This window comes from Eptesicus fuscus, chromosome 7 (assembly GCF_027574615.1).
Source record: "Eptesicus fuscus isolate TK198812 chromosome 7, DD_ASM_mEF_20220401, whole genome shotgun sequence".
Classification (NCBI taxonomy): Eukaryota; Metazoa; Chordata; class Mammalia; order Chiroptera; family Vespertilionidae; genus Eptesicus; species Eptesicus fuscus.
In genome coordinates this window covers 106543282-106570927 of record NC_072479.1, presented here as the reverse complement: position 1 = coordinate 106570927, position 27646 = coordinate 106543282, and the positions used below count along the sequence as shown (strand labels likewise).

The window sequence follows — 27646 nt, the reverse complement described above, 5'->3', positions numbered from 1 at the left end:
AAGGCCCCAGACCGTCACCAGACGTGGCCACGGAGACCCTTCTCGCGACTCCCCCAGGGCCCCGTGCCCCCCGCTCAGCCGGAAACCGCACCCAGACCTCGTTCCCAGCCACAAGCTGCCGCTCCTCGCTGATCTGGGTCACCGGCTCCCGTCCCCGCCCCAGACCACTTCCGCCGAGGAGCCCCGTGCCCCGCCCCGCCCCGACGGGCCCTCAAACCAGGTGCCGCTCACAGCATGTGCTGGGGGGCGCGTATTTTTTCCACTGACTTTTAGGAAGAGTGGAAGGGAGCGGGAGGGAAGGGGGAGGGGGAGAGAGATCATGTGACAAAGACACATTGACCGACTGCCTCCCGCACACGCCCAGACCGGGGATGGGGATCAAATGCGCAGCCCGGGCATGTGCCCTTGACGGGGATTGAACCCCAGACTCCTCAGCCCGCCGGGCGACACTCTAACCACCGAGTCCCGCAGGCCGGGCTGCCTCGTCCCTCTTCACGCAGGAAGTGGGGGTGGCTCACACACCTTCCAGGGTTAAAACGCTCAGGGTGGACCGAGGAACCAGGAGGTCGCAGTCGGGTCCCGGTCAGGACACACGCCCGGGTTGCGGGCTCAAACCCCAGTGTGGGGCGTGCAGGAGGCAGCCAGACAATGATTCTCCCTCATCATGGATGTTTCTCTCTCCCTCCCCCTTCCTCTCTGACATCAATAAAAAATATATATTTTTTGAAAAGGAGTCATTTCTATTACACCAGGGTGTCTGTTTTCATGGAGTACAGGAGGGGCGCAAGCCGGGCCACGGTCATCGCCTGAAAGATGTCACTGTCGCTGCGGGAGATGCACCCCCCCCCCCCCCCCGCCAAAGGGCCCCTCTCCTCGGGGGAGAAGCGGGCTCTCCTCTCCGGGACCGCACTCACCCGTGATGACGGAGCCCTCGGACCCGGGGCCGCTCCCCAGGCACTGGTAGTCGGTGAAGCTGAAGCTGCCGGAGCTGTCCTCGCCGATGGGCTGGGACATGTCCTGGATGCTCCCCATTTCCTGGAGAAACTCCTCGGACAGCGGGCTCTCCAGGTCGTCGGCCTCGAGGGGGAAGAGGGAGCAGATCGGGCTCTCGGTGTCCACCATCCTGCCCAGCGGCGCCGGCCGCCCGGCCCGCGCCCACCCGCTGCCGGGAGCTGGAGGAGAGAGAAGCGGCCGGTGAAGCCGACCCGGAGGGACCCGGTCCCCCCTCCCGGAAACGTCCTTTACCGGGAGGACGCCGTGGACCCGGGCCCCAGCACGGACAGGGGCGCCCCCTTGCCTCTGCGCGAGTCTTTTTTCTTTTTTTAATGTTTTTATTGACTTTTTTTAGAGAGAGAAGGGGGAGGGAGGGGGAGAGATAGAAACATCCATGATGAGAGAGACTCATGGATCAGCTGCCTCCTGCACGCCCCACACCTGACCGAGCCCGCAACCCTGGCCAGGAATCGAACCGTGACCTCCTGGTTCCTAGGTCGACGCTCCACCACTGAGCCACGCCGGCAGGTGGGAGTGGGCTTTTTTGGCACGCCTTCTGGAAAAGCTCTCCCAGCCTTCTAAAGAGTTATGGGGGGTGGGGGGCGGGGCGGGGCTGTGTCTCACTTGGGTCGGGGCTTGCGTCTGGATAAGCTCACTGAGAAAATGAAAATCTTTAAACAAAACGTTTAAGGCGCCTTTGCCAACCAGGCCGGGAATCAGCCATCCATCACCAGTCACGCTGCGTGCTGAGCCCAAGCCACGGATCGGAGGCGGCCCGGGCCGCGGCCGACACACCGTCCCTGCTCTCGGGGAACAGACGGCGAGCAAATAAACACGGACACGCACGGCAGGTCGGAGGGACACGGTGACGCAGGGGAGTGGACGGGAAATGGACTCTGGTCCACACGGGCGGCCCCGATGGGGACAGTGAGAGCTGAGGAAGGAGGGGGAGCTGTGCAGGGGCCGGGGGGACAGCGTCCCAGCACGTCGACAGCGAGTGCACAGGCCCGGGAGGGAAGCGCGGTCGGCCGGCTGGGCACGGGCAGGCCCGTGCGGCGGAGGCTGGGCCGGGGACAGCGGGGGACAGGCCCTCCGGCCCCCTCGGTCACTCACGTGGGCACTCCCAAGAAATGCTTGTGCAGCAACACACACGTCGGAGTTTAAAACAATCTGCGTCGGCGAGTCCCCGGCCAAGCCAGGCAGGTTCCACTCACAAGCGAAAGAAGGTTCTCCCGTGGGCACCGCGAGGGCCGGGCAGTGTCCCCCCGATCCGCGCGCGGGGGCCCAGCCTGGCCCCAGGACGCGGCCGGACTTGGAGAGAAGGAGGCGGCGGCGAGACTAACGGTGCTCAGGTGGACCCTGAGCCCTCCGACTGGTGTCCTCGGGAGAAGAGCGGCTCGGACTCACAGACCCGGGGGGGGGTGTGAGGACAGCAAGGTCGCCGCCTGCAAGCCACGGAGAGGCCTCTGGAGACAGCAGACCGCTGGCTCTTGGGTCTCGGACGTGGGGCCTCCGGGCCGGGAAGAAGCACCGCCCGCTGTCCCAGCCGCCGGCGCCGTGGTCTGTTATGGTGCCGAGCACGGAACACGGGTGCAAAGTCAAACGGCATCTCTCCCGAGCTGGCGGCCAGCCCGCTGCTCAAACACGCCCTGTGCCCTCCAGACCGACGGCCCTTCCCCTCGGCACCTCGGGGCCTGCGTGACCTGTCTCCAGCCTGACCCCCGCCCCGCGCCCACGGCCACCGCCGCACTGGCCGGGCACGGCCCAGACCTCGCCAGCTCCACCCGCCCCCGTGCCCCGCGGCGTCCAGTGCGGACAGCCGTCCAGCCGGGAGCAGGGGCTGGTCTTCGACTCCCGGGACGAGGTGAGGCTCCGGCCCTGCAGCGCGCGAGGTCGGATGTTCTGAGTTCTCGTCATTTCATTTCCAAGTGCCTTTTTAACAAATACATTTGTATTGATTTCAGAGAGGGAGGGAGAGGGAGAGAAAGGTCAATGATGAGAGGGAATCATGGCCCGGCTGCCTCCTGCACACCTCCTACTGGCCAGGTTCGAGCCCGAAACCCGGGCATGTGGCCTTGACCAGAATCAAACCTGGAACCCTTCTGCCTGCAGGCCGGTGCTCTATCCACTGAGCCACACCAGCCAGGGCTCCGTTGCTTTGAAAGCACACCCGGGGTTCCGCTAGAGACGCATGGGCCTCGCTGCGGAAGAAGGGCAGACGGATAAACCGCAGGCAGAGTGGCCACCGGCCGGCTTTCCACACGTCACTGAGCCCCTGCTCCGCCCCGATGCTCCGGCGGGAGCAGGTAGGGGCCCGGGTGGAGGGCGGAGCATGGCTCACAGCCGCCGCCTCCCTGCGGCCCGGGCATGTCCTGGGCCCCAGGCGCTCCGACGGCTCTCGCTTCTCCTCGGGGCGCGGAAGTATCCCAGGGGCCGCCAGCTCTGCGTCTAACATCCAGAGCGTGCCCTGCCCGTGCGTGGGGGCACCCCGGCCCGGCCCCGGGTCCCTGCCCAGCGCTTTGGAGGGACAAAGCAGCGTGACAAAGGGCGGCGTTTCTCAGCAGCGCCCGGCCTGGCCACGGATCAAGACCCAGGGGCGGGGGAAGCATCTGGAATGCAAATGGGGCTTCCATAGGCCTCAGTCCCAGCACGCAGCTTTCCCAGCCCGAGGGCCGAGAAGGGGGCGCGGGGCGAGCTCGGCCGCTGCCTGGTCCCGGCGAAGGTGTGGCGTTGTGCTCCCGGCACGCCTCCCGTAACCGAGGCCCGGGTCCCCCGCCTGCTGTCCTGAGCCGCTGCGGCCACGTCAGAGCCGCCTCCTCGCCTCAGAAACGCGAGAGTGAACCTCAGAGGTGCTGCTGTAGGTCTCAGTACCCACCACTCACCCACCTAACATTCCCTGTGGAACCACCACGCAGGGCACCCAAAAACTACAGGACATTAAAAAAAAAAGGCAACAGCCCTGGCCGGCGTGCCTCAGTGGACAGAGCATCAGGCTGCGGACTGAAGGGTCCTGGGTTCGAGTCCGGTCAAGGGCATGTACCTGAGTTGCAGGCTCCTCCCCAGCCCAGGCCCTGGTCGGGGCGCCTGCAGGAGGCAACCCATGGATGTGTTTCTCTCTCATTGATGTTTCTCTCTGTCTCTCCCCCTTTCTTCCACTCTCCCTAAAGCTCAATGGAAACATATCCTCGGGTGAGGATTAACCAAACAAAGCAAAAAAGGGAAATAACAGAAAAGAAAGGGAGAGAGAGAGAAGGACAGAGACAGAGAGAAGGACAGAGACAGACAGAAGGACAGAGAGAGAGAGAAGGACAGACAGAGAGAGGACAGACTTCGGTTCCTGTTCCCGGCTCCCTACGCGCAGGGAAGGTGGACGCACGGGCGTGTTAACATCGACGGGTCACCTTTCACACGGAGGCATCTGCTGTTTGGGAAGATCAGGCCCATGGGGTGCAGCCAAGGAGGTCTGGGGGCACCCTCCTGTGGTTCCCACGCACCTCCACTCCGGGAGAGCCCTGATTGGCCCGTGTCCACGTCCGTCTCCACCGGGCCGCGCACCGTGTTCCCGGGGGCGGGAATGTTTTGCGAATTGTGTCAGCTCACGTCCAGGACAATCCCCGCGGGGCAGCCAGCGCTGGGCTCCTGGCACTGGGCCGCGCCTGGCAGAGACGCCGGCAGTGCCTGCGCCACCAGAACCAGGCGAAGGTCTGCCTGCGACTCCCCCGGACTCGCCCGGCTCAGCCTCGGCACCTGAGGGCAGAGCGGCCCGGCCAGCCTTCCCAAGACAGCAGGCCGAGCGGGTGTCTGGGGCAGAAGCCACGTCCCCTCGGGAAAGGGCTCCGACACTGGCGGGCGACCCTTCAGCGTGGTAGGGATTTAAAAACAAAGCGCTCAGGGGGGCGGAGGGCGGGGATCCAAGCCTCACCGTGAGGAAGGTCCGGGATGGGGACAGAGGTGACGCTGATCAACACCTTTCTCCGCGGGACAGGCCGTTCCCGGGCCGGGGCCCGGGACCTCACGCCCAGGCATCACCACAGACCTGCGCAGAGGCGGGCACGGCCTCAGGTGGGCTCGCCACGTGGCGGCGGCAGAGGGAGAAGCTGGACGGCTCGCTGGTAAAGGGAGCGAGGTGCTTTGGAGAAAGGCAGGCAGGCTGGCCCTGCCGCGGCGTTAGGGGCGAGTTAATGAACTGTCTGACCTAACAGAGCAGGCTCACAGGTAAGGTGGTAACGGGGCATGGCCCGGGGCGATGTTACAAATACCCACGTGCCCTTGGCAGAAAAGGCTCCCCACCCCTAGACAGAAGGCGGGGAGAGCCCCCGGGGCCGGCTCCGAGGGCGGCGCCGCCTCTGCCCGCGCCGTCTCCCCACGGGCGCCCCTGGGACCCAGAAGGCTTTTCGGAAATGAAACGTTAAGTGACAGCTCGGCACTGTCCCGGCGGCCGAGCCCTGCTCTGCGCCGGCGATCCGACCCCGGGAAGGACAGCGGCCACGGGCCGGGTTTACACTCAGACCCCGCGCTGCGCTCACGGGCCGGGCAACGGGCACGGTCGTGAGCGCTCCCTCTGCCCCTGTGTCCCAGGCGCCGGCCCTAGCGTCCTGTCCTGTAACCCTGTCGGATCGTCACCTCGCAGGCTCGGCAGTGCCGTCTCCTAGGAACCGACTGCCTCTTCTCTGCCACGCGGGCCCGGGAGACCGCGCCGGCTGACGGGGGCCGAGGTGGGGTGACGGCGGGAGGACGCGTGTGCGGCAGGCAGGACGGTCTGCCCGGAGCACTGCCTGCCGCTCTCACCCACGGCCTTGTCCCGGTCCTTAGGCATTAGGCTCGATACGTAGAAGCCTTTTAGCTTAATGTGCTGATCCAGGGTTTAAAGTAACATTTCAACATCAACAACAGAAATGCCAAACAGCCCCAGTGCCCTCGCGGGCAGCAGGAGTTCGCGGAACCGGATTAATCATTATCCCGCCCAATGACTAACAGGCTCACCAGCTACGAGAACGGCGGCGGGACACCGAAAACAGAAGGCAGCACCGGAGCGTGGCTGGGCGCGGGGCCAGGCCCGCCGAACTGTGTGACTCACACCAGGCGCATCGTGGACACGGCGCCCGGCACGAGGGCCTGGCCACGCTATCTAGAACCTTCCCAGCAACGCCCGAGGCGCTGACATGCTGTCGTCGGAAGAACCTGGCATGTGGACGTGGGTGGCACGCCGGAATGGCACAGGAGGGCGCGGACAGCCTCTGTCCCTTTATCTAAACCTGCACAAAGTTGGTCCCAGCCAGTTCCCAGGACACCCCGCCTCCGCCCTGGGCCCGCCCTGGGGTGTGCTCCTTCCTTCCCGCCGCGCTCCTCCGTCCTCCCGAGAGTGGTCAGTGCACTACCTGCCGCGATCGCTCTGCGGACGGACGGACGGCGCCAGGGGAACCAGAGGAAGCCGCCCCGTCCGTCCCGATGAAATGCGAGTGCGCGAAGCTTGTCCCAGGTCAAGTCGGTGGGAGTGAAATTCACATTTAACGCGGGCCTGGCCCGTATAGACGGCACCCCAGCGACAGGGATGCCGCCGGAGCGTTTGCCAGGCATGTGGCGGAGAAGCAGCGGAGGGAGGACCAGGGCCTGGCCCGTGGCGGGCGGGAGACACCCGGAACGAGGAAGGCCCGACGGGCTCTGGCGGGAACAGATCACACGAGCCACAGGCAGAGTCTTCCTTTCAGGCTACACTGATGGCCCCGCCTTGGGCCAGGCCTCAGGGCTACCCCAGGGCCCAGCAACCCGTCCTGGGTAACACCCGGAACGCTCGAAGTCACGTATCGCAAACACAGATGCGCCCCTAGGTGCGTGGCAGCATTATTCACGGCGGCCACGCCATGGAGACAGCCAGTGGCCCGTGAGAGAGGACCGGAGGCCGGAGATGGGGGACAACCCACCGTGGGTGCCCCTCGGCCACAAGGAAGGACGGAATGGCGCCCTTGGCAGCAACACGGACGGACCTGGAGGACGGGATGCGAAGTGATGTACGTCACTCAGAGGAAGCCAAGGACCCTAGGAGTCCACGCATGTGTGGGACCGGACACTGAAACCTATGAACACACACAGCAGGGGGCTGCCAGGGGGAGGCAGGGAGGGGTCCTGATGTGGTGACGGGAGGAGACCTGGCTGGGTGGTGGGCACGCGGTGCAATACACAGAGCTGGTCGCAGAAATCCCCCTGAAACCTGTGTTCATGCTGACCGGTGTCACCCCAATCCATTCAATTAAAACTAATGTAGGTGGGCCTGGCTGGCGTGGCTCAGGGGTTGAGCATCGACCTATGAACCAGGAGGTCACAGTTCAATTTGCCGTCAGGGCACATGCCCGGGTTGTGGGCTCCATCTCCAGTTTGGGGCGTGCAGGAGGCAGCCGATCCATGATTCTCTCATTGATGTTTCTATCTCTCTCTCTCCTGCCCTCTCTGTAATTAGTAAAATGTATTTTATTTAATTTTTATTTTTTAAAATATATTTTACTGATTTTTTTACAGAGAGGAAGGGAGAGGGATAGAGAGTTAGAAACAGCGATGAGAGAGAAACATCGATCAGCTGCCTCCTGCACACTCCCCACTGGGGATGTGCCCGCAACCAAGGTACATGCCCTTGACCGGAATCGAACCCTGGGACCCTTCAGTCCGCAGACCCACGCTCTATCCACTGAGCCACACCGGTCAGGGCAATAAAATATATTTTAAAAAACAAACAGAAACAAAACCTCCCGGACACTGATGCCAAGCAGCTCGACCGTCGCTAACACCACACCGGGCGCTTCGGTGGCAGCCGCTCCGCGTGGGGGACGAGCCATTCTGAACGAAACGGGGAGCAGGAGCGTCTGTCACCAAAGGAGTGAGCTCCCCGCTCTCAGGGACGCCAGGCGGGGCCGGGGGCTCTGCGCCGAGCCGCTGCGGTGAAGGACGTCACGTTTCCGGGACCGACGTGCACTCCCTCTGGGCCGAGCGCGGAGCGTGGAGGGGCCTGTGGCCGCCACGGGCTTCGGGCGGCAGGCGCCCAGCCACCCTGCCAGCCGGGAGCACACGGGGGGCGGGAGCAGCTGTCCACGCGCCTCGTCCCCGGCACGCCCTGGGGTGACCTTGGCCTCTCCCGGCCGCAGAGGGACAGTGTAGGGTCCTGCGGGCAGTCAGTTTGTTCTGAATAAATGTTTCCCTCTTAAGTCACTGGCATCCATCTGTCTCCACCTGGCACAGGGCATCACCGCCTCCCACCTGGACCCCTCCCCCTCCCACCTGGACCCCTGCCCCCTCCCACCTGGGCCCCTGCCCCCTCCCACCTGGGCCCCTGCCCCCTGCCACCTGGACCCCTGCCCCCTCCCACCTGGGCCCCTGCCCCCTCCCACCTGGGCCCCTGCCACAGCCTCACCTGCTCTCCCCCCCCCCGCTCTCCCCGGGGGCAGCCTGAAGGACAGTCATTTGCACCCTCCTTGGGGGCCTGAGCCCTCAGTTCCAAGTACCTGGCCTCGCAGGTAAGGAGACAGACCAGGGATGACACCATCCGGGTCACATGGCTCCGCGAAGGCCAGGCTGGACCCCAGTCGGTGCCCTGCCCCGTGCAGAGGGGCCCTCCTGTCCCCCCACCAGCCCGTCAGCCGGAGACGCCCTCAGCTCTGTCCGGCCCGACGACAGCCAGAGGGGACGTCCAGCTAAATCCAGCGTGTCACGTGCGTGTCACACCCCACGGAGCACCGCCTCCCAGCGCGGCTCTCACAGAGGACGGACACCCGGAGCCGTGCCACGCCCCCAGGCCTCCGCCGTGACCGCCGCCTCTCCGGGGACCTCCTGTCCTCTCCTCCCGGGACATTCCTCCGGCACGTGCCCGCCTCCCCGGAGCGGCTGGCTGCCCGGCTCTGCCGGGACGCGCTCCAACCTGGTGTCGCAGCCACTCTCCCGCCTTCCAGTGTCACCTTCTCGGGAGGCAGCCTGGAGCTCCCCCACCCTCCGCGGGACACCCCCACCCTGTGCATCTGTGACACCCAGCGCGTACCGGTCAGCAGGCTCCCCTCTGCCCCTCCCGCCGTGGGAAAGGGATGCCGTGCTGTGCCCCCTTCCGTGGCCCCGAGTGCCTGGCACTGAGCCCGCGCTCCATCAATGCCCCACCAGGTCTGACGGCGGCGGGACCCACCGTCTCTCCCTCCCCGGCAGACCCGTGTTCCGGCCTCCGCCCTTTACCCCGTTCCATTCCTACACGTTCCAGGGAAGCTCCGCTACACTGCCGCCCAGAAGCCCGCCCGGATCCCCCGGGAAGGACCCTGTCCACCTGTCCCCACAGCTCACGGCCGGGTTCGCCAGGCCTTTCTGCCCACGACCTCTCACCCCTTAACAAGAATTCCCGCTCAGCCTCCTCTCCCCGACGGGCGGGGTGCAGTAAGCATCGACCCAATGAGTCTAACGCCGTGGTACATGCTGAGTGAGCATCGTCCCCTATCTCACACAAAAACCCTCATTTATTTAAATTAACGGACCTAAGCCCTAGCCGGTTTCGCTCAGTGGATAGAGCATGGGCCTGCAGACCAAAGGGTCCCGGGTTCGATTCCGGTCAAGGGCACATACCTGGGTTGCAGGCTCCTCCCTGGCCAGGCCCTGGTTGGAGCGCGTGCAAGAGGCAACCCATCGATGTGTTTCTCTCACGTCGATGTTTCTCTCTGTCTTTCCCTCTTTCTCCCACTCTCTCTAAAAAGCAGTGGAAAAATATCCTCGGGTGAGGATTAACCAAAAAAATAAAAATAAATTAATTAATTAACGAATCTAAGCAAGGAGCCCAGAGGGAGGAGACCCCAGGGTTTAAAGGGCGAAGGCTGGACAAAGGCCTTTCTAAAGGAGCAAGAATGAGCGCCACGTACGGCGACAGGGATGCTAAGGGGACAGGAACGATCTAAAAAACATGGGCACTTCTGCTATGAAGTTCAGCAAGTACCTCCTAAGGCCTCTGGGAGGGGTGATTTAGGGGCTGCAGGGTCACCGACACCCTGTCATCGGCCTGAGAGCCCACACCTTTCACTTAGACACGCGCCGGGTTAGGGGCCAGCATCCCCCGTGTGGCACGTGAGGCCTTTCTAAAGAGGACAAGTACCTTTCCAATGCCAACTCGTCTCTTCCATGAACATGGTACATCCATCCATCCATGTGGGCTCTATTTCACGCCTCTCGATAATGCAATCGGTTTTCTGAGAGATCTTTAGACTTATTCTGAGGCATATAATACATACACCTTAACTTTAACTTTTAATGACGAGGCTGTTTATTTAGAGAAGTTGTAGATTTACAGAAAAATGGAGTAGAAAGTACAAAAAGTTGCTGTGACCCTCCTCCATCCGCTCCATAGTTTTCCTATTAGTAACAACTTGCGTTAGTTTGGGGCATTGATTACTATTGATGAGCCAATGTCAATATTGTTATTAACCAAAGTCCAGAGTTTGGATTAGGGTCACTCTCAGGGTTGCATATCCTATGGGTTTGGACAAATGTATAATGACGCGCACCCATCACTACCGTGTCACGCCGAGTCGCTTCCCTGCCCTAAAACCCTCTGGGCTCCCCGTTCCTCCCTCCACCTAACCCCTGGCAACCACAAACCTTTCTTCGTCTCCATCGTTCTGCCTGTTCCAGAGAGTCTTAGAGTTGGAATCCTACGGCGCAGCCTTTTCCGAATGGCTTCTTTCGGGTATGACACTTGTCATAATATCAGCGGTACCATTTGCCAAAACGTTTCCCAAGTGGCTACTTCTCCCATTCCCACCGTCCGTGCCTGAGCGTTCCCGCTGCCCCACCTCCTCCGCCACACTGGGCGGGTCGCCTCAATGTCAGCCGTCTGGTCAGCGTGCGGAGGGCTCTCTCTGCCAGCAGTGACGTCTGTATCAGTGGTCGGCAAACTCATTAGTCCACAGAGCCAAATACCAACAGGACAACGACTGAAATTTCTTTTGAGAGCCAAACTTTTTAAACTTAAACTTCTTCTAACGCCACTTCTTCAAAATAGACTCGCCCAGGCCGTGGTATTTTGTGGAAGAGCCACACTCAAGGGGCCAAAGAGCCGCATGTGGCTCGTGAGCCACAGTTTGCCGACCACGGGTCTGTACCATTAATGTGCGTTTTCCAATGACCAGGCATGTGGGCCGTCTTTGCATTGGCTTCCTGGCCAGCCAGTGCCCTTCGTTAAACAGTCCGTCCCCGTGTCCCCCTGGCTTTGCTTTCATTCTTCATTGGGTCATCTCCTTCTCATTGAATTCCAAGAGATCTTTATACATTCCAGCCACACGTTCTTTATCAGATACGGTTTGCAAACGTTTTCTCTAAGTCTGCGGCTTGCCTTTTTATTTTCTTACGTGTCTTTTGGTAAGTAGGTTTATAGTTTTTTTTAAATATATTTTATTGATTTTTTTTACAAAGAGGAAGGGATAGGAATAGAGAGTTAGAAACATTGATGAGAGAGAAACATCAATCAGCTGCTTCCTGCACACCTCCTACTGGGAATGTGCCCGCAACCAAGGTACATGCCCTTGACCGGAATCGAATCCAGGACCCTTCAGTCCGCAGGCCGACGCTCTATCCACTGAGCCAAACTGGTCAGGGCTAGGTTTATAGTTTTGATGAATCCCCACTTTCTTTTATAGTCCATGCTTTTTGCATCATATAGAAGTAATCTTTGCCAAACCCCAAACCACTACGATTTCTGGTATAGTTTCAACTCTTACAACGAGGTGTATGACCCAGTGCGAGTCCTCCTCCTTCTTCTTTTTCAAGATGGTGTGCGATGAGGGTTGAGGTCCGTTTTGGGTATTGCCATCCAATTTGTTGAAAAGATTACCTTTTCCCACTGCTATGACTCGTCACTTTGTAGAAAATCAACTGACCATTTGTGCGAGGCCCAATTCTGGACTTGCTACTCTGTTCCATTCATCCACTTGACCACTTTCACACCAATAACACATGGTCTTAATTACTGAAGCTCTACAATAATTAAAAAAAAAAATATATATATATAGCCGAAACCGGTTTGGCTCAGTGGATAGAGCGTCGGCCTGCGGACTCAAGGGTCCCAGGTTCGATTCCGGTCAAGGGCATGTACCTTGGTTGCGGGCACATCCCCTGTAGGGGGTGTGCAAGAGGCAGCTGATCGATGTTTCTCGCTCATCGATGTTTCTAACTCTCTATCCCTCTCTCTTCCTCTCTGTAAAAAATCAATAAAATATATATAAAAAATATATATATATTGATGTCAGAGAGAAAGGGAGAGGGAGAGAGAGAGAGAAACATCAATGATGAGAGAGAATCATGGATCCGCTGCCTCCTGCACGCCCCCTACTGGGGATCGGAGCCTGCAACCCGGGCCTGTGCCCTGACCGGAAATCAAACTGTGACCTCCTGGTTCCTAGGTCAACACTCAACCCCTGAGCCACGCCGGCGGGCTCTACAGTCATTCTTGAAATCAGGAAGTCTAAGTCCTCCAACGGTGCTCTTTTCCCAAGTTGTTTTAGCCACACGAGCGCCTCCCACTTCCACGTGACTTGGGAATTAGCTTGCAGAATGCTACAGGTGGGCAGACTGAGGCGCGATCCTGATCACGTGGAATCCGTAAACCGTCTTGGGAGGAACTGCCAGCTTATGATACCGAGTCTTCCGATTCGCGAGCGTGGTATGGCCGGCCTTTGATTTGGGTCTTGAACATTTCTTTCAGCAACGTTTTGCAGATGTCACTGTACAGGCCTCGTGCATTTTTGTCCCAAAGCACGTCACGGTTATTGATGCTCCGTTACTTTCGCATGCTGAGCGAAGCCGGTATTCCTGGGAGAAACCCAGCCTTCAGCACACGGAGATGTCCTCTCCTCCCCCTGCGGCTTCTGCTGTTCTGGCTGAGAAAGGTTCTCTGGACTGATGCTCCTTGGAAAGGATTGGGTGTTTTTGTTTTTTACCTTTAGCTTCTTTAAAGATTCTCTCTGCCTTTGCTCCCCACCCCCATCCCCAGCAGCTTTACAGCGATGTGTCTAGGTTTGGATTTTCTCTTTTTAATTCTGCTGGGAGTTCTTCAGGATTCTTGAACTTGTGATCTGATGTCACCAATGTTGGAAAACCTTCAACCACTATCTCTTCAAATATCGCTCCTGCCCCGTGCTCGCTCTCTTGTGCCCTTAGGCCTCCAGTCAACGCACATTAGAACCGCTCACTGGCGGCTCTGTCAGCGCAGTCCTGCCTTCGTCTTTGTGCATCACTTTCTATCGTACCTTCTGACCTGCCATAGCTCACCAATCCTCTCACCAGTTGTGTCTACTCTGCTGTTATATCTCTCTACAGAGTACGTGACTCCAGCTGTGTTGTTTCAGTTTTATAATTTCTACGTGCTTTTTCAAATCAATGTCCTCTGTAAAAAATACAATTTCTCATACTCTACCCAATTCCCAACCTTATCGTTCCTCTCCTTGAGTATAGTAAGCACGTTTCATTTAAAGTTTGCACTTTGTGAGTCTCCTACTGAGAGTCAGGAGGGTCTGTTTCTATCGTCTGTTATTTCTGCTGGTTCGTGAGGTCTTCTCGCCTCATATCTTGGCTGGTTGTGTTGTGTGTCCTACTGCACAGTCTGGATGTGAATGGCAGTGCCAGGCCATGGAAGGCGTCACGTGGCCCTGGCCGCTGCGGCTCAGTTGGCTGGGCGTTGGCCCAGGCACCGAGAGTGGTGGGCGGAACCCCGGGCAGGGCTCGTGCCCGGTTGGGGCTGGATCCCCACCGTGAAGCACCTCAGCGTTCCTTTGCTGGGGTCACTTCCCCCAGGACACCTTCATCTTTTCCACGTCCCTCGTTTTACCGAGTTCCTCCACGGTGGGTCCAGCGCCCCCCGCAGGCAGGAGCGTCCACGTTCCCGGGGCAGCTATTTTTTCCATGAGTCCACTTCAGTTTGGTTAGAATTTTACTTCCAGCATCATCACGTCTCCCATATTTTCTGCGTTTTCATCTTTGCTGGCCCGTCCCTCCTGCGCGCACCCATTTCTATAAAACGTCAGGTGGGTTTTTTACTGGGAGACGAGGAGGCGATGACGACCCGCGTTGCTGTGACCTGAATGACGGATGCACCGGGGCCAGTCACAGCCTGACTCTGAGAGCAGCGATGGGATTGGTCACCGGTCCCCGTGCACGTGCTACTGGTATCTGTGCGGCGATCTGTGGGCTGGAGAGCGGGCAGCCGGCTGTACTTTACACAGCTGCTCACGGTAACTGGGATGCAGCCGTGTTGGTGGGGGGCTGCTGATGTTTAATGTGGGAAGCCACCCACTGTCTCCACTATCAGAGGAGTGTAAAGAAGGAGCCCGGACGCTGGTGAACCTTGAGCCCCGGCAAGGGCCAGAGCGATGCACCGACTGTTTAGTCGAGACCATGGTGGCTCAAGCAATTTCCTGACCAAATAGTCTCAGAATAAATCTTTACTAATATTTACTGGCCTTTAAGATGGTCTGTTACTGGAATTGCCTGCGTGACTAAGGGCTATACGTGTATCCAAAATTGAATAAAAAGTGGGAAACCTGGCTGGTATGGCTCAGCCATTGAGCATCAACCTAGGAACCAAGAGGTTGCTGGTTAATTCCCGGTTAGGGCACATACCCAGATTATGGGCTCGATCCCCGGCAGGGGCCATGCAGGAGGCAGCTGATCAATGATGTTCTCCTCTCATCGATGTTTCTTTCTCCCTCTCCCTTCCTCTCTATCTAAAAATCAATAAAAATCCCTAACTGGTTTGGCTCAGTGGATAGCGCATCGGCCTGCGGACTGAGAGGTCCCAGGTTCGGTTCCGGTCAAGGGCATGTACCTTGGTTGCGGGCACATCCCCAGTAGGGGGTGTGCAGGAGGCAACTGATCGATGTTTCTGACTCTCTATCCCTCTCCCTTCCTTTCTGTAAAAAATCAATAAAATATATTTTAAAAATCCTACCTAATAATAGAGTGATATGCAAATTGACCGTGCCTTCGCTACACCCACCAGCCATGCCCACCAGGAAACCGTCGCAGGGACGTTGGGGTGTGGCGGAGCCCAAGGCCGGGAAAGCCTGGGGTGGAGGCTTTCCCGGCCTTGGGCACCAGCGGGGAGCCTGCACGGATCGCAAGCAACCACCGGGGGTCGGCTCCTACGATCCGTAGCAGGGACGCTGGGTGCAGCAGAGCCCAAGGCCACCGCCCGGGGCCAAGCCCCGACCCTGAAAGAAGGCAGAAGGCGGTGGCCACAGCCAAGGCCTGGGTGCCCGGTGCCGGCAGAAAGCTGGTGCAGGCAGCCAGGTGAATGAAGGTCTATTGCACGAATCTTTGTGCAAACGGGCTGCTAGTAAATAAATAAATAAATAAAAGGTGGGCAAGGCCTGGGCACCAGTAACGTCCTTCTCCTGGAGTGGGACTTTCGCCTGGCCCCCGATATCTCCACATTATTATTTCTGGTCTCGTCTCTGTCATTTGCGCGCGGCCCTTCTCCAGATCCCGGACCCTGAACCACGCGGGTCGTGGTTCACACAGTTTAACGTTCCGTGGCATTGAAACTCCGTGCATCGCAGGATTGAGCGAAGTGAGGGCTGCCTGTATCTGAGCGTTTGTTCTTAGACTCAGAGGCCGAGAGGGGTGCTGCCCCTCGATGCGGTGGCTCTGCCTGGCACCCGAGGTCTCGGCCATCTGGGGTCACCTTCACCCAACCACGAGGACTGAGATGTCTGGGCTTCGGTCCTTGAGCAGCTGATCAAGTCCCAGGTCACCTGCCTTCCTCGGGGCAGCGTTTTGAGGTTCCAACCCAAAGTCTGGGGTGTTTCCCGGGGCCTCCCCTGCTGAAAGGGTTCCTATCCCAGAGTTCGGCTCCGGGCCTCACAGAGGAGCCGCGAGTACTTATGCTTGTACCTGCTCCATCCCCGGGCGTGGCTTCGGCCCACATCCCAGGGACAACGTGGCCCCGAAGGCCACGTCTCCGTTCCGGACCGCAGCCCGGTGCCTGCCCGCCGCCGCGTGTGCTCGCCGGTGCCTCCGCACATTGACGACCCCCACGTTTTCGAGTCGGCATCCACGTTGCTAAGCCCTTGTCAGAAGCGGGCTCCCACCTCCTTGCGCCTAAACTGCTCACACGCGGAGTATGTGTCAGCTCTGCAGTTGGCAATGGCTCTTTCTCTCTACTTGTTCCTTCCTACAAACAAAGAGCTAGAAAGGGCATCTCTGCGCTCTTCCAAAAAATCCAACGCCGGTCCTGGCCGGTGTTCTCAGTGGTTAGAGCATCAGCCTTAGTACCAAAGGGTCGTGGGTTCGATTCCTGGCCAAGGGCATGATCGAGATTTCTCTCTCATGGATGTTTCCATCTCTCTACCTCTCTCCCTCCCTCTCTCTAAATTCAATAAAGACAAACTGAAAAAATAAAACTAGGAAAAGAAACACCTCCATTAACATGACTGAAAAACCCTCAGCCCCGCTCCCCCGCCTGGTTTGAGGGAGCCAATGGGAGAGGGAGCCTGGGGCTGGGAGGCGGCCCTGCCCACGGAGGAGGGCAGGAGGGTTTCGCAGGCGCCTCGGCAGCCAGCCATGCCCGACCTGACCTACCGGGCCCCGGACGCCCCGGGCAGGATAGAGCTGCGGCCCTCCCCCCGTCACCCCAGCCACAGAGCACAGCCTGCCTGCCCCTGCGGCCTCGACCCCCCGCGTGGTCTAGGATCCTAGGGAAGGAGCTTGCAGAGTCCACTTGCCTCCCACCCCAAACGGAGCCAGCTAAGGACACGCCAGCCAGCTCGGGTCCCCCAAAGCTTGCCTTTCGGAGAGCGATCGTCACACTGATTAAGACAGACGCAGGCGGCCCGGCCTCCCCGCCTCTAAGGCTGGGACTGTCCCGGCAGAGAGAGGGCAGGCGCGGCCCCTGGCCCCGGGGCGTCCTGGAACAGGTCACCGCATGTGGGCGCGAACCGCCACCTAAGACCTGATTCCGCGGCCCGAAGTGGGTCAGAGGCTTTCCCTGAGCGCTCAGTGCCCCGGCGAGACGCGCCGGCGGGGACACGGGCTCCGACACGTCTTGTGTAATCTGTTCGCGCTCCGACCTGGCTCCTCCCGTGGGAGGAAGTGCTGAACTCCAAGGCAGACCCCAACCGAGCCGCACGTCCGGGTCACGGCCCCGGCCCGCCCGCCACAGCGCTGCCGGCCTCGCAGCCCGGCCCCCACGCCTGGCCCCGCAGCGGCACCGGGAATGCCTGCGCCGCCGCTTCCCGCGGCTTCCCCAGCTCTCGGACGCCGCCGCACGCACAGCCGGCGCTCGGGAAAGCTCTGCGGGATCGGCAGGGGCTCAGCATAAACGACCGAGTCCAGGGAGAGCGGCCCGGCGGAGGCGGGAGAGCCAGGGACATCACGCCCCACCCAGGTCAGGGCAGGGTCCCGGGAGCTACTGAAGGAGGTGGGTTTGTGTTTGTTTTTATAAATCCTTTTTGGAGGATATTTTCCCCGTTGGTTTTTGGAGGGAATGGAAGGGAGGGAAGGCGGGGGGGAGAGAGCGAAACACTGATGTGAGAGAGACACATCACTGGTTGCCTCCACACGCGCCCTGACCAGGGCCTGGATCCAACCTGCAATCCAGGCACGTGCCCTCGACCGGGAATTGAACACGCGGCCCTTCGGTGCACGGGCGACGCTCTAACCATTCAGCACACGGCCGGGCAGGAGGTTGACGAAGCCTCGAAGGAATCTCAAATGGAGGGTGAGAAACAAAAACCTCAGATGGAGGGCGGCTCACCAAGCCGGTCCCGCGGCACCTGCGGGCAGTGCGCTTGGGGATGAGGGCGACACAGGCAGCGATGACTCCCGACCTCCGACCTCCGACCTCCGGGGTCTGCAGCTCACAGGACAGGGACTGGCACCCGCCGCCACGCAAATGACCCCAAGGCACCGGGCTTCAGATGAAGAGGCCGAGGTCGGGTGTTTGCCTCGCAGTCCAGGGAGGTTCCCTGAGGCTGAGAGTCAGCGGTGGAGATCATGGGGCGGAGGGGGCTGAGGGTCAGGGCTCGGGAGAGTCCCGATGACGAGAGGAAGAACGGAGGCCCCAGGCTCAGGGCCGTGCCTGCCCACCCCCGGGGACGCGGGGGGGCGAGGGCGGACGAGGCCCCGCAGGCTGAGAGTCAGCAGTGAGCAAGGAAACAGCTAGAGGCTCTTATGCCCGGGCACAACCACCGCGGGGGGCACTGGTCTTCACCCCACTTGTAGATGGGGAAACTGAGGCGCAGGCCAGACCAGCCGCCCGTCTGCACTTGTCCCGCCTCTGCCGCCCCCGCGAGAAGCCGCTCCCGGGACAGAGAGGAAGACGGGGGGGGGGGGGGGGGGGGGGGGGGGGTGGGGGACAGATGAATCCGAGCCCCCGAGGTCAGAGGGCGAGTCAGGCAGGTAGGGCCTGCGGTCATGACAACGCGACCAAGCGTGGGGGCCTCGGGGGCGGCCAGGGGCCTGCACCCCGCTCCGGCGGACAGTGCTGCCCGGGGAGGCACCCGCATCGGAAGTGCGCGCCCGCTCCCGGCCCAGGCCGCGTGGCGTGTACAAACGCGAGGTGGGCAGCGGAGAGAAGGGAGTGACGTGTCCACGCCGCAGGCCGCAGGCGGGACTCCCCTCTCTTCGTCTTAAAGCTGATCCCCAGCTCTGGGTCCGCTGCTCGCTCCTGCCTGCCAGGGTGTCGATCTCGGGGACCGTCCCGCAGCCAAGCGGGCGCATGCCTCCCGCAGACCCCGCTAGACGGCGCGCGCCTGCCCGCAAAGCCCACGTCTGCCTTCACTCATTCCAACCGCAACACGGGTGCCCCCGTGCGGGGCCCTCTCCTCTGTCCACGGGTCAGCGGGGATCTGCTCTTTCCCTTCCGGATCCTTCTTTCTCTCGGTCTGTGCCCCTGCGGTGTCCAAGGTCCCAGGCCGGCCTGGAAGCGGGTAAACGGCCGCCTCCACGCGGGCTCGGGCCTGGACGCCGAGGCGCACGCTGCCGGGCTCATCCCTCACCGGGCAGAGGCGGCGGGGAAGGCCGCGCGCTGCCGCTCCGTCTCACGCGCAGGCTGGGGGCCGGACAGACGTACAGGCCCACGGAGCGCGCTGTCCCCGTCCCCTCTCCCGCCTCCCGCTCAGCACCCCAGCCGGCCCGTCCTTCCTGTCTCCTGGCGACAGCGACAACCTCTGGCGCTCGGGTGCTGGGCGGTGGGCGGGGAGCCCTTCTCCCCTGCCCCCCACTCGCCCTCGCAGACTCCCGCCTGCACCCTGGCTGCCGGCTCGCACCTGCCCCACCTTCTCCCGCTTCTAGGACCTCTTCTCTGAACTGGGCGAGGGCTCCAGGCGCCCGCCGTTCCGCCCCCACCTCCTGCTCTCACTCGTCACACAGGTTCTTTCGACCTGTCGGTGCGGGCCTCGCAGCTCAAGGAACGCAGCTTCCCGGCACTGAGTCCCGAGGGAGCGCGTCCTCGCCTCTCTGCCCCGCCTCCTCCGCGCTGGCCCCGGGACAGCCTTGCACAACTGAACTTTGCAACCATTTCTGCCTCTGGGAGCCCTGGCTGACCGCGCCGCTGCGGATCGCCGTCACGGTCTGAGGCCGCAGCTCGCCACGCGGAGCTGTTCCCAGGGAGGGAGAAGCGAGCGGGCGGCCTTCCTGCTGGTCTGGCGCCCTGCCGCCTGCAGAGCCCCCCTGGTGACAGACTGACAGACCGGCGCGTTTCAAAACGGGAAGAAAGGCCACCATCATCCAGCACAGCCCTCCCCCTCCAACCCTAACGTCCCAGCGGCCGCGAGCACATCCGTCCCGCCACGTGTCGCCGCGGCAAAGCGCTCCGCACACCGAGCTCCCGAGCTGGCTCTCTGCGGCACGTTTCCCCGGAGAATTCCCTGAGAAACATCCTCCCCGGACCCCGCCCCGGGCACAGGCCAGGGAGGGAGGACAGCGAGGGAGACAGGAGCCGGGTCGGGCTGCCGCCGCGTGGGCTAACGCGAGGCGGCCGTCGAGAATTTATCGAATTTGCTCACATCCAGGACGGAGGGGGACTCCGGCCGCGAGCTGGCAGCGAATAGATGTCAACGTGTCCGAGAGACCGCGGCCTGGAGGAGCTGCCGAAAGCTCTTTCGATGGAAAACACCCCACCCACCGCGTGGGTCACAGAACACGCCCCTCGGAGCCGCCCCGGCCCGCAGCCCCGGGCCTGACCAGCCGCAGCCCCGCGGGGTCCACGCGCTTAGCTCCGCACGCAGGGAAGGGGCCCGTCCACACGTCCCTGTCACTGGTCCCCTCGCTGGAGCGTGGCCACGCGTCGCCGGGTGTGGTTATGGCATAACCGCCGGCGAGTTCCGTTACCAGCGGCTGCAAGAAAGCCTGGGCCTCACTCCCTCTGGAAAATGGGGGCGAGGGACTCCGACGCCACCCCATCCCAGTTCAAGCCGCTCAGAGGCAGCTTCAGGCCCGGGGGGGGGGGGGGGGGGGCCGGCGGCCGTCTGCGGTTGCCTGCCCGACTCTACGGGTCCGGGGGATGCTTGTTGGGGGGCTGCCGCGGGGTCTCCAGGGTCAAAGTGCAAAGCAAGTCGGCGGGAAGGAAGCCAGCACTCCTGGGTCTGCAGGTCTCGGGAGACAGGGCGGAACAAAGGCAGCCGGAGAGCGGACACGGAGACGCCACCCCGTGTCTGACCTCTCCCGCGCGGGTCTCCTCTCCACCGGGGGACGGGGAGGGGGCCTCGGAGGTGTCACAAGCGCTCCCCAGCTCCCAAAGGTTAAGACACACCCCTTCCCCGCTGAGTCGGTTGCTGGACATTGGAACCCATGACCTCACAGGAAGAGCATTTATTCGGTCCTCAGGCCATCTCATAAGAAACCCACTGAATGCACACTGTACCCCAGACCTGGCGACGATCACGCACAGAATCCTTTCATCTGCCGCCGCCGCCTGGGTGACATGGACGCGCCGGGGCCACGTGTGGACGCCCGGCCTGCTGCGCCGGACACCCCGTCCTGACGGGAGAATGCGCTCCCTCGCGCTCTCTGAGGGGTGACGGGAGTGGAAATGCCTCGGGCACCTGCTCTGGCTGTGGGCCGGCCCGCTGTCTGTCCCCCCTCCCCGCCCCCAACAGAGGCCATCCACAGATACTCGTTGAGTTAAATTCGGTTCCTCGCTGACCTGTTCCACGGACGTTCAGAAGCACCTACGCGGCGGACAGGGCCGGCTGGGCGGAGGGAGCCTGCCCGCGCCGAGTTCCAGTCAGCAGGGACGTTAGAGGAACAGGGACCGGGACCCCGACTCCCTGGGATCGGCCCCCGCCCGGGGAGACGGCACCGAGCCCGATTCCCAGGCCTCCCAGGACGGGGGCAGTCCCCTGCATCGTCTGCTGGACCAGAGATGCCGAGGAAGGAGCCACGCCAGGCGTCTGGCCACCAAAACCCAAGGGCATGGCCACGTTCAGGGAAGCCACAAACCACGCGTGACGGTGTGGTTCTGACTGATGTAGGGCTCCTGTTTGCCTATCTGTTGGACAATGGACGCGTCCTGTGTGTCCACGGGAGGAGTGCTTCTCTCCGGGGCCTCTGACACCGCAGACCGGTCAGCGCGACCACAAGGCCGGTGTCAGGTGCGGCCACGTGGGCGGGGCAGCGGGCGGGGCGGGGCCTTTTGCCCGAGGGCTTTCGCATCTTACAAGAATCTTCCTGTGAGACCCAACCTTTGAGCCTCCAGACCCTTCTGATGGGGGAACGGAGGCGAACTCCCTTTTCTGATGTGAAAACGGCAGCTGAGAGGTGGCCCCGGACGCCCAGGCCCGGCAGGCGGCAGCGAAGGGCGGGGACCCTGGTCTCTGGCGAGTGGCCGGGCGCCTCCCCGTTCGTCAGCTGCTCCCCTGACGCAAACCAGGGTTTGCCACCCCTTTGGCTTGTGCCGGAGGCCGACCTCACAACCAGCGCCGCTCAACCGCAGGAAGCGCGGCACCCGGCCTGGCCGCCGGAGGAACGCTTCGCTTTCCCAAGGGCGCAAACTCCCGGTCATCACGGAGCCCTGCCACAGCCACCGGCATTAACACTCCCGCGGCGAGTCGCCCACACACCGCCAGACCGCGAGCAAATCGACGGCCCGTGTGTGGCCCACGGCACAGGCGGGAAGCTCTTCCTTCCCAAGAATCTCGCCGCCCGCCAGCGACAGGAAGCCCGGGAGGAAGAGACCAGTGCGTTCAGACAGCCCCGGGGCCGCCGGCTCCCCCTGCTGGCTTCTTACCTTCAAACAAGCGAACGCCACGCTGGAAATGGAAATTCGTTGCCTCATCTTCCCCAGTCGCGTGGCCTAGAGGCGGGCCAGCTCGCCCTTGTAATCAATAAGGCAGGTGTAATCAATAGGGCAGGTGTAATCAATAGGGCAGGTGTAATCAATAAGGCAGGTGTAATCAATAGGGCAGGTGTAATCAATAAGGCAGGTGTAATCAATAGGGCAGGAACAAGAGATGAGCAGGCGTCCACCCTCCAGGCAGAAGCCGCGCCTTTATTGGGAATGTCTATGAAACATTTAAAATGGACTCTAGACGGCGCCACCGAGAAACGAAAATAAAAACAGAGGCCCTCACCTCCCACAAGAGCCGACAGCACACCGCCGATCCTCGAACTGCAGTGCAACCGACCCGCACAAGCGCTCAACCAACAGCCACTTGGAAGTGAAGACCCTCCGACCCCTTTGCCGTTAAGGACAGACCCCCACCCCACCCCCCCCCCCCGTACGGAGGCGGTGAGACAGGAGCCAGAGGGAGGAGCATGGGAGTGCTGAGTTGACACTAAGCGAAGAGACAGTTTAATCACAATTATTAAAAAGACTAGAGGCCTGGTGCACAAAATTCGTGCACGGGTGGGGTCCCTAGGCCTGGCTGGCAATCAGGGCCTATAGGGGCTGCCGGCCAGGGTCTGCCAGCTACCCTCCGGGGCCTGCTGGACATGGGAAGGGACCGCGGGAGGTTTGCCGGCCGGAGGGGGGGACGCAGGGTGGGGGGAGGTCGGCTGGCCGTGGGAAGTTGGCTGTGGGAGCGCACTGACCACCAGGGGGCAGCTCCTGCGTTGAGCGTCTGCCCCCTGGTGGTCAGTGCACATCATAGCGACTGGTCGACCGGCCGTTCCCATTGTTCCGGTCCCTCGGTCGTAAAGGCGGCTTAGGCCTTCATATATGTAGGTTACGTAAGCAGTATTATTAGGAAACACAGCGGCTCCTGGACAGCAGGCCAGAAACAGCACCCGCAGCGGGGCGCCTGCCACCAGCTCCCCTCCGCACCCCAGCTGCACCTTTCAAGATGATGAAGACGAACTTTAACTCTCCTCTTAACTTTTTATTTATTTTAAATATTTTTATGGATTTCACAGAGGAGAGGGGGAGAGAGAGAGATAGAAACATCAGTGATGAGAGAGAATCACTGATCAGCTGCCTCCTGCACACCCGCTACTGGGGATCGAGCCCAGAACCCGGACATGTGCCCTGAGCGGGAATGGAACCTTGACCTCCTGGTTCATAGGTCGACGCTCCACCGCTGAGCCACACAGCCAGGCCGCTCTCTTTTTTATATTCCGGAATAAAAACTGACTTCGTGAGCAGACCCACAGCTGCCTTGCTCAATGGCAGCTACTCAGTAAATACAGGGGGTCCCCAAAAATCGTACGCACACTTTCACAGCTGATAGCTCCATTTTGAAAATTAAATGTATTTTAATAAGCACTGCCTTTATAATTATTCAAAGCACGTGTATACTTTTTTGGGACACCCTATATTCATAGAATAAATGAACTTAAAAACATACATTTTTATATATCCATATATATGGATTGGCTAAATACTTAATCTAAACACAATGGAAAATTATATAGGCATTTTAAATGGTGACACTCAACTACGCGTATTCATGTGGAAATGTTTTTCATAACTTTATAGTTAACGCAGATTACAAAGTAGTTTACATAGAAGAAACACGTGGTTTTTTCCCGTCCTCTCTCCTGCACACATACAATGTTTAAAGGTCCGTTTACAGCCCTGGCTGGTGTGGCTCAGTGGATAGAGCGTCGGCCGATAGACTGAAGGGGTCCCGAGTTTGATTCCGGTCAGGGCACATGCCCGGGTTGCGATCCCCAGTAGGGGGTGTGCAGGAGGCAGCCTATCCACGATTCTCTCTCATCGCTGATGTTTCTATTTCTCTCTCCCTCCCCCTTCCTCTCTGAGATCAATAAAAATATATTTTTTAAAAAGTCTGATTACAAGCTTGACAAATGACAGTTAGTAAAAAGGACTCTTTACCATATGGCGTAACTTGCTGTACGTCTGTGATGTGAGCAAAGACCACCCGTTAATTGGCTTTTGCTGCAGAGACGTATGAGCGTTGCCAGGCTCACGGCTTGGCCCCGATGGGCCGTGGCCTGCAGGCCCTGGCACGGCTGCCCGAGCCGGCAGCGCTCAGCGGGGCCTCCTGTCCCCTCTCCCGGCAAACGGGGATGCAAACGGCTCCTCGCCGGTCAGCTCTGTGCCTGCAGCCCGCCCTGAGCACCGGGTCCCAGGGACCCTCTCCGGCCGCCACTCAGAGGTGGAGTTGCAGCAAGTTTCCCGGCCTGAAAGGGACTCTGCCCGCACCTGTCCTCCCGTCAAACCCGCACGATGCGGCCAGGGCGGCAACCATTCCCCCGCCTGGCGGTCAACCGTCAGCGCGCAGGTCTGCACACAGGAGGGAGCGAACCTGGTCACCTGGAGGCAGCGTCCCGGTCCCCGCAGGTCTGGCCGCCAGCCGTCCCTTCGCCGAGGAGGCCGGGCCTCGGGCTGCGCCTGGGCGGCGAGGAGGCGGAGGAGGAAGTGGTTCCGAGGTGTCCTCTGGAGTCTCCCCGGCGCGCGGCTCGCCACCTTGGAGGAGGAATGTCACCCTGACCCGCTTCTCCAAAGGCAACGGGGCGGCAGGGTCGCTCCCAGGAACCCCGGGGCCCCTCCCCCCGCCCCTCCCCCCGCAGCCTCGGGATTGGAGGGGGCCCTCCGGTTTGGGGAGCGCGAAGCCCCGAGGTCCCCGGGCGCCCCGTGAACCCCAGGACATGGTCCGGCCACGGACTTCTCTTTACAAGGACCTTGGCTTTGGGGCCGCCGTCCCTCCCCGAGACTCAGAGGCGAGGAAAGCGAGGCGCGAACTGTCCCCTTTGGGGTGGGGTGGGCGTGGGGCAGCCCCGACCCTCCCAGAGCCGCGCCGCCGGGGCCGGGAGACCTGGGCGCGGACGCCGGGCAGGGCCGGGCCGGGAGGTGTCCCGCGGCGGAGGCCGCCCGCTGCGCCCGCTGGCAGAGGGGCTCCGCTCCTGGAGGCGCCCGGCCACGCACTGCCGCCCGCGCCGCTGGCCCCCGGCTGCGCGCGGCCCCGAGGGTCGGACGGTCGGGGCCTCGGGGTGCCTAGCCTCGGGGACCCCGGGACCTCGGGAAACGCCCCCTCCCGTCGGTGACGCCCAATCTCCACCGAGCCAAGCGGAGGGCGCGCCCGACGCCCCGCCCGGGGGGCCTCCCCTCCGGGAACAACCCAAGGACGGGGTCCCTGAGGTCCCGGCCTCGACCTCCGCGCGCCCCCGGCCCCAGGAGAGCCCGGGACGCCGGGGTCCGGAGGGAGGCGGAGCGGGGGGCGGCCCCCGGGCCCCGGGCTCCCCGGCGCACACCCGCGCCCCCGGGCCCCGCGCATGCGCCGCCGGCCCGGCCCCTCCCCCGTCGCCGCCGCTCCGGGTCCCGGGGTCGGGGAGGCCCGGCCCGCCAACCCCGCGCGCGCCCGTGCACCCGCGAGCACCTGGGGCCGGGTCCGCCGCCGGCCGGTCTGCGGGCGAGCGCGCCTGGGAGGCGGCACCGGGCCCGGCGCTAGCGGCCGCCTCCGCCCCCGCCGCCCGCTGCCCCCGCCGTGGGGCCGCCGCGTCCCCAGCCCATGCCCGGCGCCGCCTCCCGCGCCCGTGCCAGCCGCGCCCCCGCGGCACGCGCCGCCCCTCGGCCTCCGGGCCCGGCCCGCAGCGCCGGCGGCTCGCGCGGGTGGCCGGCCCGGAAGCCCCGCCCCGAGGCCCCCACTGCGCCCCCGCCCCCGCCCCGACCTCTGGACCCGCCCCGGGCCCCCGACCGCGGCCCCGGGCGGGACACACCCCCCGGATGGCGGCGCCCGATTGGCTCCCACGAGGCGGGGGCGGGGCCGCTCTCGGCCGCTCTCCCCTCGGGCCCCTCGTGGCTGCGCGCGTGGGGAAACTGAGGCGGGAGGCGGAGGGAGGGACGGCAGGGTCACCGGGACGGCGAGTACGCGCCGCGAGGGGACATCGCGTGCAGCTGCCGGAGCGCGCGTCCCCCCCGCGCACCCGGAGGGGCTGAGGTCCCGGCTGGCGAGGCCCCACCTTCCTGGGGGGCCGGCCTAGACCCCGGCCGCGGCGCTGTGCCCTCGAGCTTCGGGGGTTCGCGGGGTGCGGGGCGGGCGGGGAAGCACCTTGTCCCCGGGGCCCCAGGATGAAGATGTAGGAAAAAGGGAACGCGAGCTGGGACCCGCGTCCACAGGTGGAGGTGGAGGTGCCGGGGCGGCGGGCGAGGGCCGAGTGCGGGAAGGGCGGCCCGAGCGCGGGACGCGCTGTCAACTCTGACCACCCGCCTCGCCGGGGCCGGGGCTGAGGCAGAGCCGCCCCCACCCCACCCCCGTGCGTCCGGGTGCGGCGCTGGGCCTGTGCCCGCCGGGGGAGGTCAAGGCCGGCCGCCCCTGGGGGCAGAGGGGATGCACAGGGCTTTGTGCGCGCACCAGGAGCGCAGTGAGCTGTGCCAGCCTGCTCCCCCCCCGCCCCCCCCCCCCCCCCCCGCTGTTCTATTTGTAGCCCTGAGCTCCCCGGGAAGACGGACTCCGGCAGGAAACGCCCCTCTAAGAGTCCTGCATTAGCGGGGTCCCTGGCCAGCAGGCCCGCCGGCCCTCCCCGGGTGTCTGAAACTCCCCCTTGTGGACTAGCACCCTTCCTGTGAACTTTGCCCCCCACACACACACACCCGCAGAACCTACCCACGCCCACACTGACAAGCCCAGATTTTATTGCGCTTGCCAATATTTATATTCAGTCTCCGAGTTTACAAAGTGAGCCGTGGACGAGACATGCTGGACCTGGCGCAGGCGGGGGGGCCGCAGTGTGACTCATTTACCCACGGAGGGGCCTCGGGGTGCTGGGCGGGTGGACAGAGCCGCGAAGGAGCTGCCCGTGACACCCAGGCTCCGAGTCCCTGACGGACTCCAGACCCGGGCTGTGCGGCCCAGAGCCCGGTGCAGGGCTGTGGGCGTCTTTTCCCAGATGCACCACGAGGGCCGTACACCCCGCTCAGCCGGCAGCTGGACAGACCCGGTGGGCACGGTGCTGATGGAGGACGGAGCCAGCGGGCCAGGGCTCAGCGGGGTGGGGGCGCCCCCAGCAGACAGGGGGACGATGTTCCTGCGTGCTTGGAGCTCCCGGGTGTCAGGGAGTGGAGGGACACGTGTTGACCTTTGTCACTTTTGAATAAATAAATGCCCAGCCTGCCCCCACCCCTCCCCCAGGTAGAAAGTGGAAGGAAGGGCAAGGGTTTTCTCGTGGGAGAATCCTGGCCAGAAACCTCCGTCCCTGCCCCCGGGGGCTGCGGTCCTGTTGGCCACCAAGACGGGTCACACAGTCTGCCCAG

General features: G+C 62.4%; 1 protein-coding gene across 2 annotated transcripts in view; it reads right to left on the bottom strand.

Annotated features, from left to right (window-relative positions):
* Positions 1-25859, bottom strand: part of PPARA (peroxisome proliferator activated receptor alpha) — a 44446-nt gene extending 18587 nt beyond the window's left edge. The window contains exons 1-3 of one of the 2 annotated variants that reach the window (XM_054719639.1): positions 25773-25859; positions 24710-24862; positions 915-1172 (exon numbers count right to left, since the gene is read on the bottom strand). In XM_054719639.1, coding sequence (XP_054575614.1) covers positions 915-1122 — 208 coding nt within the window. In that variant the 5' untranslated portion in view covers positions 1123-1172; positions 24710-24862; positions 25773-25859. Of the gene's footprint in view, positions 1-914; positions 1173-5616; positions 5658-24709; positions 24863-25772 lie in introns of those variants that run through there. The other variant, XM_054719640.1, reaches the window with a different exon arrangement.
* Between the last annotated feature and the right edge of the window lie 1787 nt (positions 25860-27646).